General features: G+C 41.8%; 1 protein-coding gene across 5 annotated transcripts in view; it reads left to right on the top strand.

The window, feature by feature from the left end:
- Positions 1 to 957: 957 nt before the first annotated feature.
- Positions 958 to 14,041, top strand: part of SPIRE1 (spire type actin nucleation factor 1) — a 126,459-nt gene continuing 113,375 nt past the window's right edge. For all 5 annotated transcript variants that reach the window (XM_027676965.1, XM_027676949.1, XM_027676956.1 and 2 more), the window contains exons 1-2: positions 958 to 1,300; positions 12,950 to 12,984. In XM_027676965.1, coding sequence (XP_027532766.1) covers positions 994 to 1,300; positions 12,950 to 12,984 — 342 coding nt within the window. In that variant the 5' untranslated portion in view covers positions 958 to 993. The remainder of the gene's footprint in view (positions 1,301 to 12,949; positions 12,985 to 14,041) is intronic.

Below are 14,041 nucleotides of genomic sequence, written 5' to 3'. Positions count from 1 at the left end.
TCTCATGTGGAGCAGGTGCGAACGGGACAATTTTAGTTTCCTTTCACATCTGAGGGGTAAAATGCTAAAGAGAAAACCACTGTGTGTTCGGTGTGTGTGTTAGGTTATTTAGTCTGTTCTTCTTCTAGTTTACTTGGAGAGAACCTTGGCACGAAGGGCTGTGCCCCTCTGGTGCCCAGGTGTGTTCAGGGGAAGGGACGTCAGTTTCCAGCTGCTTGGAAGACGATTCCCTTGTTGTTCCCTTTCCAGACTGTGATGGTTCAACTGCTGCCAGCCTCCCTGTGTACCCTGCCAGCCTTGCTGCTGCCGAGAATGGAGCTTTCCCGGAGGAAGTGTTTACGTTGGGAGGGCAGACCTCCTGCTGTGAAAGCAGAGTCTGGCTGATGCGTTTCGCCATGTCCGTGATGATGTGGGTTGATGTCAGTGTTTGACAGTTGGGGTTGCGGGGGAGTTGTTCGTTTCGGGGGGGGGTTGTTACCAACACCCGGTGCAGAAAGAGCGGCCCGAGGGTTATGGGATAACACCACACTGCTATCCGTGTCTCTGGCAGGGGAGGAAGCCCAGCGTCTTTCCTGGAGATCCGAGCCCTGCTTGCCGTGGTAGCCCTGAGGTGAATCCCGCCTTGTCCTTCCCCGCCGCAGCGGCCGGGGCCGGCAGGGGGCGCTGCGGCGCCGGGCGGCGGCGGGGGCGGGCGGGGACGGGACGCCATTGCGTTGCTATGAGCTGTCGCTCCCCCTGCGGCGGCGCCGGGCGGACCGGGCGCTGATTCTGCTGCTTGCCTTCCTCCCGCCTGGTTCCTGGATCCAGCCTCCTGCCTGCCTGCCGCGCGGGCCGGGCTGTCCGTCCGGCGGCCTGGTGGCACTAGCGGGGCGGGGAGGATGAGCACGGCGGGACCGGGCGACAGCAGCACGAGCAGCGGCATCATCAGCGCAAGCAGCTGCCGCGGCGGCGGGGCCGGTCACTGAGCGAGTAGCACCGCGGCGGACGCAGGGCATGGAGCCCCAGCCCGGCGCCTCCCGCCCCGCCGCCGACGAGGAGGAGGACGGCGGCGGCGGGTCCGGCGGGCAGCCGGAGGCGCTGTCGCTGGAGGAGATCTTGCGGCTCTACAACCAGCCCATCAACGAGGAGCAGGCGTGGGCCGTTTGTTACCAGTGCTGCGCCTCGCTGCGCGCCCGCGCTCGCCGCGGAGAGACCCCCGCCGGCAGGCCGGGGGCGGCGGCCGCGCACCTCCGCGTCTGGCGGGACGGCGCCGTCACCCTGGAGCAGGACGAGCCCGACCGGCCGCCCCCGCCCGCCGCAGGTAAGGCCGGGGGTCCGCCGGCCCCGCTCAGCCCCCGGGCACAGCGGCGGCACCAGCCGGGGTCGGCCACCCGTCTCCATCAGCCTTTGTCCGGGAGGGGACGGTCCTTCCCGCCGGACGGTCGCGGTGGGCGAGCGCTCGGCTCCTCTGCTGTGCCGGGGGCGGCGGGGGGTCTGCGTGTGTGTGCGTGTTTGCGTGTGTGTGTGTGTGTGTCCTTGTCCCTGCAGGATCTGGGTGTCGTGCCTGTAAAGGTAGAACCCGCCGCCTCGGATGCGGTCGCCTGCGTGCGGGCACGGGCAGGCGAATGCGGGTTCGGTGTTTTGTAATTGCGTCGTCTCTCCTGGTGCGTAATCCCGTGTCATCCGCGCACCGGGAGTGCCTGCTCTTGGAGGCTCCCCGCTTCTGGGGCTCCTCCGGCCGTGTCCTGCATCCCGCAGGGTCTCCCGGAAAGAGCTTGGCATCAAAAGGCATCTAATAGAAATAGATCGATTTAGATGTGTGCTGACATTAAATGAGAAAGCCCTGTACAGGGGCTTAGCACCTACCATCTGTTTCGTTAAAATACCCAGGAAAGCGTATCTTGCGTTGGAAAGGAAAATGAGGGCGCAAGTCTTTTTCAGCATTTCAAAGCTTCTGATCATGAACACGGAAAGCACTAGTTTTTCTTGGAAGTAAAGCTTGATTTCTGAAAAGAAATTAAAGCCGGGCAGCAGAGGGATGCGGTCGGTTGTCACATACATGGTGATATTCCCCAGTAACAGCCTAGTCCACGTTAAACGTCACAGAATTTTTGAAGAAGACAGAGGTTTCGGTGTTTTAAGTTGTGTGAAGCGGAAGGCAGTGGTAAATTCACAAAATGGGATTAATGGAGCCCTCAGCATTTGGAACACGTATATTATGCCTGGTGTTACAATTTAATGAAGCCTTTTAATACAATGCCTGTCTGAAAAATCTTTTGGCTGAGATTTGCAGTAATACAGTTTGGAGCTAGAGGTACATGCAAATATGAAAATATATGCAGTGGAAGAAGCGACATAATTTTGTTCTACAATTGTAATGAGTCTAATAATGACTCCCATTTAAATGTGATCTGGTGTGCTTTTAAAATTGTTTTTAAAAACGAGTCTTTGTAATGTTACTTAAACGCCAGACCAACACCCAGAAATTCCAGGAAAATGCTTTCCTGACCAAGACATCTGCATGTCACAAATGCAGTGAAGAGTTCTGTATTGCATTATTGTGTGTTGCTTCTGCTAACAGTCTTTTAAGATGATATCAGACTTCTTCCTTTCTCTTTCTGACTGGAGGAAATATATTGGTTTACTGTGTGTTTCTTTCTTTTTTTGCTTTCTTTCCTTGCTATTGATGGGCTTGTTCTATTTCCTCTTACCTCCTCTAGGAAGGTGTTGGATAAACCCAGATATAAAATTCAGGCCCCTCACTGACATCCAGCATGTTTAGTTTATGCTAAAGCTGCATGTCACATCTGCATTAGTGTTTGAAAATGTTTTAGTTAACATGTGCTAACCTGCGTATGTTGATACCGCATTTAAATTTTTGGATGGAAGAGACCTTTTTTATCTTCCAGCCCTGTCTATTTTTCTCTCTTTTTTTCCTCTCTTTTTTTTTTAACCTTATTATTGTATGCTTTATGTTGTATATTGGCTAACATAAATAAAGATAACCAGTCCGCTAAGACCTCCCAGGAAAGCATGAGAGGGGAGCTATCCCAGGGAGAGTACCCCCTCTGGTGCACATAATAGAAAAGGGGAGGAGGGGAGTTTTCTGCCAGATGTCCCTAAACCATACTCAGTGATCCCGCATTTCCATCAACCGCAGGCTGATAGGTGCCTGGATTTGAAAGGAGGCAGTAGTCCTTCTAGGGTCCTCTCCCTGCTCCTGGCCTTCCTTATCTCCCAAACTTTGAAGAGACTATGGAAATATAGGCCATTGCTCACCCATCAAGCTTTCACAAAGGATTTTGTATGTTCTTTGATTTGTGAAACCTGTAGCAGGTTTTCACTGGAAATTGTCATATAAGTAGTACAGTGAATGTTGGTAATTCACTATACTGAATACTGAGGAACTTACAGTAGGCTTCCTTCTGGTTGGTATCTTTTGAAATGTTCCAGTTGTTCTCCTTATTGCTCACTGCATTCTCCTGAGGTGATGATTAATGAGCTTCCTGAGACAATTTCATCTTGAGCCTCTCGAACGGGTTTTTATTCTTAGCCTTCTGTATTCTACTTTGTAGCAGTGAGAGCTTAGGAAGAACCATTGCACTGGTGCTATGTCTTGGGGAGCAGTACAGCGAAGCATAGGCCCTGATGCCATCTGGTCACATTAATTTTACTCCTGAGATATAAATTAGAAGTTTCCTTAAAAAGAAGTACGGATTATGTAGAAACTGATGGTAGTTTTCCAGAGTGGTTTCTTGTGAAACAGTTTTCCAGTTAATGCACAATACTTGAAATTCCAAGTAACAATATATAGAAATTGAAGAAAATGTCCTTGAGACAGGAAACAAAGATGAGTTTCGCTGATAGTGGGGCAGAAAAACGCTGTTGGAGTTGAATCACTGTCCTTAACCACAACCAGAGACTGATTCTCAGATCTTTCCAGTGTTATCTGTGTGATCTATTAATATTTGGTCAGCTTGTTAAAAAAACAAGGTTTTGGTTAAAAAGAAGTAAAAATAATAAGGATGAAAATGCTACTCCTTTATTCATTTTGATGTAACCATTTATATTACCTGAATCCCTGGCAAAAGGAGGATCAGGAAGGATTCCTGCTAATTGTTTTTCTGCCTTTGTATTTCAGACAATTTAGATTTAAATGCCTGTGTCAGGAGGTTTGTTAGAGCAATAGGGGTTCTTCGAGTTAAAGCTCTGAGTTGTAAAGCTGTTTTGTTCTAGTGATACATAAAAAGCGTATAGCTGTAGGTTGGTGCATAGGTTTGGATAATTCACAGGAACAAATATTGGCTGTTAGTTTCTGTTTTAGTAAACAACAGAATCCTGTGTGGGCAAATAAAGGAGTCCCCGAAGAATGGTGTCTTTGGGTAGTGAACATTCGGGCTTTGTCTGGGATTGTGGAGAGCGATGTGATCAGTCACGCCTGTCAGTGGGGCTCGGGCAAAGTCAGGAGCAAACGCAGCCGTGTCACGGAGTTTGCTCTAGAGACGCACGCAAAGTGATGTTTTTACAGAGCAGTGCAAACCTTATTGCTTTTCCAGAACCAAAGTAAGAAAGAAACATGAAAATGCAAAAAACCAAAGAAATGCTCACTGTGGTCATCTTAGTATGGATCATGGTAACTCCGTGACATCTGAGTACCATAGAAACTTGGGTTGCTTAGAAATACCCACGATGAAATTGGACATATAGAGTAGAATGTATGTTAACTAATGGGTGTTTTAGCCATCTCTTTGTAACTTGCAATTTGTACGAAAAGAGGTAAGGGTGGCATCTCGTGAAGTGCCAGATGCAATAAAAAATTACTTCTGAATGAGCTAAAACATTTGGGGTAAACATGTGGTTTGACTTCCCTGAGCTCTCTTGCAGAACCACATTTACAACACGCTTTTATAAACTTGGAGCAATAATGAAATGATAGATACAGGAATAGAAAACCCACACAAGAGCTGGCAATAGACCTCATGCCCAGTATTCAGTGGCATCAGGATACCTTAGGGCACAGGAGGCTGTTTCATTGGCATTGAGCTGTTGCTGCAAGCTGCATAAGGGGCTCTTGCTTTTCAGTGCACTGGCTGTGCCACCTCCTTCCTGCAGGACAGTTTTGGGCATAAGCAGGCTTGGTAAAATGAGAGTTTTCCCCACATGTTTTGTTAGTGCCAGAGCCCTGACTTAGCAAAGGCAGTCACTGATTCTGGGGATTGCACCGAGCTCCTTAGGAGGAACAGCCGTGAGGGTCTCGGAAAGGGGCAAAGACGGGTATTTTAAATGCCAAGTTGGGCTGACTTCCATCCATTGACTGTTGAGGGCTGGCATGAATGTGGTGCTCCTCGGCCTTCCCTCCCTCTCCTGAGATCGCACCTCTGTGGATAGTGTCAGTGGCCCTTCTTTTGCCTTGTCCTCCAGCCTTAGAAGAGAAAGCACAGAGGCAAATTACTGCTGGTCTTATCAGAAGCAAGTATGATGCAGATTTTTCTCTTGGCAATCTGCTAGATGTTCAGCGGGAGGGCATAATGAATAGAGTATTCTGGCTTTGAATCAAAAAGATCACAGAAAAGTTGACTGCATGGTGGCTTTCACGCGACTTGGAGGGCTCAGGGTGAGACATGCTGGAGAAGAATAGTTTATGTTGTCTTGGCAGTTTTAATGACTTTTGTGTCATTCTTACACCCTTGTGTGCCCAAGTATTGGAGGGCAGTGTGGAGAAATATAGAATGAATAAATGCAAATTCAGCTTGTGTACATCAAGACATTCTCATCTCAGTTGCTTGTGGAGCAAGAGGAAAAATAGGTATGATTTTTAGAGGAAGATGAAGGTACTGACACTTTCCTTCTAATTTTACTGGCCCTTTTTAAAAATGATGGATGAGAGTTGCTTTTCTTGCTGTTTAAGTTTCAAAAGAGGTGTTGTTATGAATAATGCTAAAATAAATAGTACCTCTAGAATGCTGACTTAATTATGCTCTGAATTTGGATTTAGTTCAATGGTACTCAGACACATCTGTGTTTAAAAAATAGTAAGACTTGATGTATTGAGCCTCACTTTATCCCCCAAGAGTTTTAAGATAGATATCTATATAGTTATGTTAATGTTCTAAGTCAAGGTAGGAAGAAAATAGTGCTAGACAGCACAGAGGAGCCTTGGTGAGTTGATGCCTTTATCTCTGCTTGCTCTACTGATCTGTGAAAAAAGAAAGCTTAGGCCTTATTTATGCCTGACTTCCTGTCATCATAGTGGTTCCCAGTATGTAAGTGTGAACTGGAAGGCTTCCAGTCATGGCTTATGCTGATGCATCCCATGCACCAGGGGTTACACGGGCTCTCTGTGAATATCACAGGTGCTGGAGGTCCTATTATAGGCAGCTCTGGTGGAGGAGGACAAAATAAGCGAAGGAAAGACCTTGGCATAACAAAACAATGTATTTGACTAAAAAAAGGTGCGTATTTCAAATGCCTGCACGAAAGAAATGGAAGGAAATTTCCAACAGTGGTAGGTGACCACTTCTCCATACAAATACCTATATTTGTATGGAGAAATGTTGAAGATGGTAAGTAGGCAGTGAAGGAATGAAGTCTGATTTGGTGTTGTCTGAAAACTGCACTTTTCCTAAGGAAAAAATAAAAACTTTGAAAGAAAAACTTTGAGGAATTGTGGGCTCCTGATATTAATAATGACTTTAAGTAAGATAACACATTTGTACTTTAACAGAGGTTTTCCTGGCTAATGCCGTAAAAATGTTGCTGTAGAAAGGAAAATGGAATTTTAGTTGTCACTGTTAGCAGTTGAGTGAAAAATGAGACATCTGTCATGATGTTGCAGGGAGTTATCATGTCCCTGTGTGGCATCACTGGAGAAAGAACCAAGATGGGGGTTTTTTTGGCAAAAACCATGGGTGATGGAGTCCAGCTTCAGGGCTGGCTGGAGGTGACGGTTTACCCCACAGTACCCAGAGAGAAGTGATGGGTAGGACTCGGGGTCGCACAAGAAGAGCTTTGAAAATGAAGACAGTAACGGTGTTTGATGTGACAGAGGGAGAGACAGAGAGAGAAAGTGCCTTGAACAGGACGATTCAAAGAGCGAGGCGTGATCAGAGTGACAGGCAGTGCAAATGACCTGCATGGCAGCAGCGTTGAGAATGAGTCTTACCTAAGTGTGAGCGTGTTTGCCAAGTGTGCAGTAGGTATGTTGCAGATGACAAGAGGATTAAAGGCACATAACATCCTGGTTCCATGTTGGCAATGAACATATCTTTATAAAATTGGGGAAGCTTTTTCTTAATATCTGTTAAAAGGAAACCAAAGAGTGTTTACTCTTTCTGTTTCTGAATTAATTTATCACATTACAGCATTGGATCTGGTAAGGAAACAAAGGGAATATTGTACCATTCCCGATAAAACCTTAAGCAAACTTGTGTGACATGTGCAACTATGAGTGTGTTGCTGAATTTTATTTCTGTGCATTTTAAGACGAACAAAAGGAGATGAGTCACTTTGTACAGTGTAAATACAAGACTGCAAAGACATAGGCAAGGTAGAGAAGAATTAAGAGAACTCCTTTTTCATATACTTGAGAAAGTTTATTAACAACTTGTGAAAGTTTTTAACAGATCCAACAGTGCTGTATTATCAATTTAGAAAAGCTGTAACTTGCTTGAAACTCCAGATCTGTCAAACATAATGAGAGAAACTGCTGGTGACTTCAATGAAGTCAGAATTCTGCCGGGAGCACACGTACTTATTGGATGAGCAGGCAGTTGGGTAGCTCCAGGAAAAATTAGAGTATGATTAGAGTACCAGAAATTTTAAAAAATAAAAATTGAGACACATGAATTCTGCAAATTCACACTTTTTTGTGAAGGGTTGATATCTGGACAGGCCAGAGGAAAGTGAATGTAATATCTGTATTTACACATCTGCAGAAGAGACTGGCAACTACAAATGGAGCTCAGCAGCACTCAGAGATGTGGATCTACCACAGTATTTTCTTAGAGTAACAAAAATTGATGTGATCCATAGGGAAGCTTAGAGGTTTGCTAAAGAAGGTGAGCAGTGGAACCCAGGCTTGTGAAGAGTAGAAATGAGACAAGATAAAGAGCCACTATTTAATTATATATTAGAAGGTAGCACTAAGGTAGCATGGATTTGTTAATTTGCAATTTAAAAAATATTTTTATTACAATTACAGGGTATTAACACATAAGACCTCTTAGCAATTTATAAGAGGATTGCCTATGACTGTACAAAATGAGGAGTAACTTAAGTGAAGTGTTGAATGGAGAAAAATGAAGGCATGAAAAAAGATTGACACAGGGAAGGAAAATCCTGACTGCCTTTGGTCTAGAAACTTCTCTAAGAATTTTCTTTGTATTCTCTTACAATTTTTTACAGTTTCTTTCTCTTTCCCAAGCAGAAAAATGAGCCATATAATTACTAAGTCATCAGCTGTAGGCTGATACAGAAATCATGAGTCACAACCAAAAAGCCACAAGCTCTGAAAACTCATCCCATTTCTCGTTGCCTTCTAATTACAGTTTAAAGGAAGGTTATGTTGTTCCTCAAAGTCTAAGTGTTTTTCTTAAAAATATGGGGTTCTGTGCTTGCTGCTCTGAGGGGTCTCTGATTACCTCTCCTAATCCAGTCTGCTTTCTTCCATTTGCTCATGTTCTCACTCTTCTTGACCTTCTTCCCTGCATCCTGATGTCTTACTCATAAGCTACACTTTCCCTATATTTGTCTTTGTCACTTTTTTTCCTATTTCTGTTTATCATGCAAGTTTTCACTGTCCTCCTCAGTTTATCTTGTAATATCGTCCTTAGCCAGAATTCTGGCTCACTCCTCCTACATCAATATTTTCCTCTCCCTTCATTTAATTATGAATCCTGTTCTTTGCATATTCTTCTCTTTTTCTTGTGTTGCATGGTTACCTTTGCTTTCTTCTTTCATTCCTTTTCCTTTTATTCGTACTCATCTTGACTCTTGTATTGATGAACTTGTCAGATTTGGTAACTAATCTGACCAGTTTCAGATTAGTTGCCAGCTCTCCAGTTTTTGGTAACTCCAAAGTTGCTAAAACTCCAGTTTCTGCAGTCAGATGATAAAATGTGAGTCTGAACTACTTTTTTTCACTAGAGGAGTTCCTTGTTCTCTTAAGGGCAGAGAAAAGCTTATTATTGTAGCTACAGTGCCTCTTGAAGATGTAAAAGCTAGAATGCAAATACAAATTCAACTTATTGTTAATTTAGGAGAGTGACTGAAGACTGTCCAATTTAAGGAAATTGAGTTAGTGACTCTTATGTTCTTCCTTGCTCCCTTTCTTTAGGTTAGCTCCTATGTTCATTCTTTGGCCACCTTTACCACTGACCTCTAGTACATACAGGCAGTGTGTGTCATTCCTGCCGCTTAGGTTCTGCTGTTGTGGCAACAGCAGCTTGATTTCACTCCAAACCTGCAGAAGTGGGCTCTGACATTTAATTATAATCTTAATCTTTAACAGAAAATGAGTTTCAGGTTTGTTGCCAGTGCATACATCAGCCACACTGTTGCTAGAAAATCAGTGCTTATAATTTCAACTCTGCAAGAAGGTCTCTTGAAGGAAATGCCTGTGGATCTGAGCAGAGGAATCTGAGACACTAGAGGAAGGCTAGGGAGATGCTCTGAGCTTCAGGGCTCTTAGAGCAGCTGGTTATAGCTGAAACAGCGACCATGTGATTGTGGTGTCACATCACTAACGTCAACTCTGTACCTTAATTTTTCTTCAGATGGGATTGCAAATGGTTTTGCACATCCCACATGCCTTCCTACAAATATTCTGTGTCGATCCATTCTAACGTAGTGAATTATCTATTTTTCTTTCAAAACTCAGTCTTAAATGTGTGCTTCTTACCAGCGGTAGCATTACAGGAAGCTCCTGCCCTAAGGGGTGAGACAGTGTTCCCTAGTGCTTGAGGAAAGTTTGTCATGACTCCTCTTGTTGAGAGTTTGATATAAGAATAATTTTCAAATAGAAATTTTTGAGAACAAAAATGCTTGTGAAGGTTTGGGATTTCTTTTCTTTTTCTTTTTTCTTTTTTTTTTTTTTCCCCCTGGCAAATGTGTCTCTCTGAAGACTAATTTCAGACATACAGGAAACCTCCAATGTAAGTCACTTTTCTTCTTGCAAAAACTTCACTTTTTGCATTTCAACAAGCTGAGGGTGAAAAATCATATAATCTTCCAAATTGTAGTTTGTTTATAAACTGAAGTTGACAGTTAGAATTATGCTGTTTACTAGTAATGAATGTATTAGCTGCTATTTGAAAGTGTCACGGAAGATTATTGTTGAATGTTTTTTTGGCAGTAAGAGTGGTGGAAAAGCTACACAGGTGAATATCTAGTTGAATGGTTCTGAAGTCTGGAGAAGTCTGAATTTATCTTAAGAAGCAGCACCTGAAATAATTTTTCAAGACTTCACCTGTTTATCAGAGAAGCACTTAATGCTTGCAGACAGAGACTATTCTATGACTTCTTATAGGGATTTTTCTTCTTGCAGTGCAAATGAAGAAGGTGTGACCCTTAGGCTACATTTATGAGTTTCTGCTTTTTCAGTCATGTCAGCTGAAGAGGGAAGAAATTTCTACCCCAGCCAGTATAAATAAAGCCAGTTTAAGTAAATTGGTTTGTAGGGGCCATATGAAAGCTAATTAATTTCAATCTTGATAGATGTATGTAAGTACATTAACAGTATTGTTAATGATCTCTTCTGAAATGTAGTAAATGCTTGATGGAGGGTGTCCACAAGTCACTGCAAACACCTTGGGGAAATCTGCTAAGTATATAGCTGGACTCAGGGTGTACAGAGGCATATGGAATGGTATAGTTAATAATTACCATAACACAGCATATATTATAATGTTGTAAGTCACTTAGTAGTTTGCACCTGTCTAGAATACTGTCTGCGGTGCATTTGAACTGGTGTGAGGCTTAAACTACTTGTTATTTCCCCTTCCTGCCACAGCACATGCAATCATGACAATACGATTGTTTTTTAAAATGTTGGTATAAATAGGAATAAATAATTAAGTTTAGTGTTCCCTGTATTTTTATAATAAAACAAAAAATGAGTCATGGTTTGCTCTGAAAGCAATAGTAAATTTTGAAAGTAGCATATATGAAATAAGGAACACCTTTATCCAAAAAAGGCAGCATGTGCTTTTTTTTTTTTTCCTATCTTGACTACATTTCTGTGAATTAGTCTTATATCATCTTCTATCATGGAGACACATTGCTTTGGTCATCTGTAATTGGAGTTTCACAAAAATAGTCCCTAATATTAGTAAATCTGCTAATAATTCTAGGGGTAGTTAAAAAGCATTCTCAGTAATTTTCTCCCGTTTATAGTTTGTAACAATCACATTAATGTTACCATTTTAAACAGAAAAAACATTTTATGTGAATCTCAAAGTGAATCAACCAGAGACACCAGTCCTTTTGAAAGGATAATGTGTGATGCAAAAGCCGCCTTTTTAAGTCACTCTTCTGCTTTTTGTTTTGAAGTCAGACACCAGAGTTAAGCGTTCAGCTTACATTGGCAACAGTTCAAAAGGAAGGTAAACAACTTTCACTCTGTTAGGTGGATGTTCCCTATTCATTCAAGATGTGTTTAACCTTTAGTTTTGAAGGGAAGGTGACCAGTTCAGTATGAAAAATTAAGCTTTTTGTCTGTGCAGGTGACTCTCCCTCAGTGCCGAGTGTTTTGCATGGTGTTCATGTATAACATAGAGTCAGTATAATCACTCCTCTGTGCAAACCTTGTGCTAACCAGTTGGTTGAGCTTCCTTGGGCTCATCAGCCAGTCTGATAAAACAGTCCTTCCAGTTATGGCTACAAACTGCAGACTTTTCCTAACTATTGCAGTAAATCCTTGGCAACCATGCCATGGAACATACACTCTCAGAGTGCGTGCAGTCAAGCGAATGCGTCCTGTTCTGGTTTTTGATCATGTGAGGACTCAGGACTGTGCCACACATTTTCTGGGGTCTGTGCCATCGGGCCCAAAGTCACAAATTTTAAACTAGCAGTGTTAGTGCAATGCAGCCGAAAAGCTAAGACAAAAAGAGTAAAATTCAACTGTCTGTATGTTTTGAAATTAAGGTTTTGTGTAGGTCCCCTTGCAAATGGATAGATTTCTGTGGAGTACTTAACTTTCTTCAATGTAATTTTTCCAGCAGAAAATCATCCTGTCAGAATTACTTAACTGTAGTTTGATAGGTATTATTAATACAAAATTATAAACTTGCTGCTTTTAGTGACATGATAGTTTCCTAATATGCTGTGAAATTTCAGTCTTTTTGTAAGTTGTCAAGCCACTTTTGTATGAAACTGTTTTGTATTTGGGAAAATTGAGATTTCAATTTGATGAAACAGTTCAGGAACTTAATTTTTCTGTATTATACAAATTCCAAAGTGATGCTCCTGAATGCTGAAGAAATGCAAAAATTGACAAGAGGGACTTATAAAAATAGTACAGTAATGCTTCAACTTTAATTGGCTTGAACTTTATGTTGTTGTTGAACTCTTTGATATCCCAGAAGTATTAGATGAAACAGTGGCTTTTCCCTGCTTTATGAATTAATGTTGTTTTTTCTCTTGAAATAATTATTTTCTACTGCTTAATTTAAGCCAGTGTATTTTCATGTTCTCTCCATGGCCAAGCATCAGTCATACAATTTAAATAATGAACCGAGACATTAAAGACACATCTTTTTAAAAGGGAGTATTGTGAAGGATCCAAATAAAAAGGGTAGGGCCTTCTTGTTGTTAATTCTGTGATGCATTCATAATAATAACATTACGGAAATGTATGATTCAAGTAAGACAAAGAGTATGTGGCAATTACTCAAAAAAAAAGACTCCGGTTTTTAGTTTTATTTTTTCCATAATCTTTTACTTAATCTGAAAACCTTTCTTTCTGTTACAGGTAAATCAGGCCATTTACACTGCACAGAAATGGAGGTAAGAGAAATATTTTGTGTTGTCTACTAGTGCTGATCTAGATCAGCTCTTTTCCATTAACTTACAGTGTAGATGTGGTGCACTTATCCTGTGTAGTTACCATTGCAAAGTTGTACTGTGTATTGCATTGATGACTTTTGTCAGCTGCATAAATGACTTTTGTCAGCTGCATAAATGTGTCTTAACATGGGATATTTAGTCTTATGTTCAGGAACAGAGGAAAGAAAGGCTGTGTGGTTTTTCAAAAACAAGATGAGAGATATGCTATGCAGCCAATGTAATTTCATTTGATACTAATTTCTTTAAAAAATATCTATTTTTTTAGCAGAATATTTCATTTAGATAACTTCTGTTGGATAAATTCTCCTGTTTTACTTACTTTAGAAAGGACTAATAGGCCATGGAATAAATACTTAGTGTTTATGGAATGGCTTGGTGATTACTGACAACCTGAGAATTTGGATGGAAGCCGAGAATACAAGTTATCTCAGGGTTGTTTGTCCATCTAAAGACATCCTGATTTCAGATACTTTTAATATTTTCTTTAATTGATCACTTGGCAATGTTTTGGGGCACAAGATACATTGTTGTATGTCTTGCTCGGGTAGCAGTAGAAATACAAATCCATTTAAATCTGCTTAATTTATATCTTGGCCATTATTTAACTGTATCTTTGATACTAAGCTGTGACTTGTGTTGTAAGAGAATGTTCAAACTATGATTTGTCAGATTTATAGATCTAATAAAAGGCTGAAAGAAAAACTAAGTCGAACGTCTAGTTGAACAAGATGTGGAGTCACAGTATAATTTTTATCATACAGAATAAATAATACAGTCTACTCCTTAAATAAACTTTTCCAGCAATAAATACAATTTCTGTGTCCTTTGCAGGGTAGCCTTTTCTCACTGCCTTTGAACTTTCTTTGAAATGTAAAACTGAGTTTTTATTTCAACTGTTCCATCAGTACCTCAGGCTGAGCCTGGAGATGGGACAAGGGAAGCATCTTAATTGGTGGGTTGTCTGCTTTCTCATCAATAATATATACAAAGGTGACAA

The sequence above is a fragment of the Neopelma chrysocephalum genome, unplaced genomic scaffold, assembly GCF_003984885.1.
Source record: "Neopelma chrysocephalum unplaced genomic scaffold, ASM398488v2 Primary Assembly neopelma1_22, whole genome shotgun sequence".
Lineage (NCBI taxonomy): Eukaryota > Metazoa > Chordata > Aves > Passeriformes > Pipridae > Neopelma > Neopelma chrysocephalum.
Note: the sequence above shows the minus strand (reverse complement) of the source record. Positions and strands in the feature narration are given on the sequence as shown.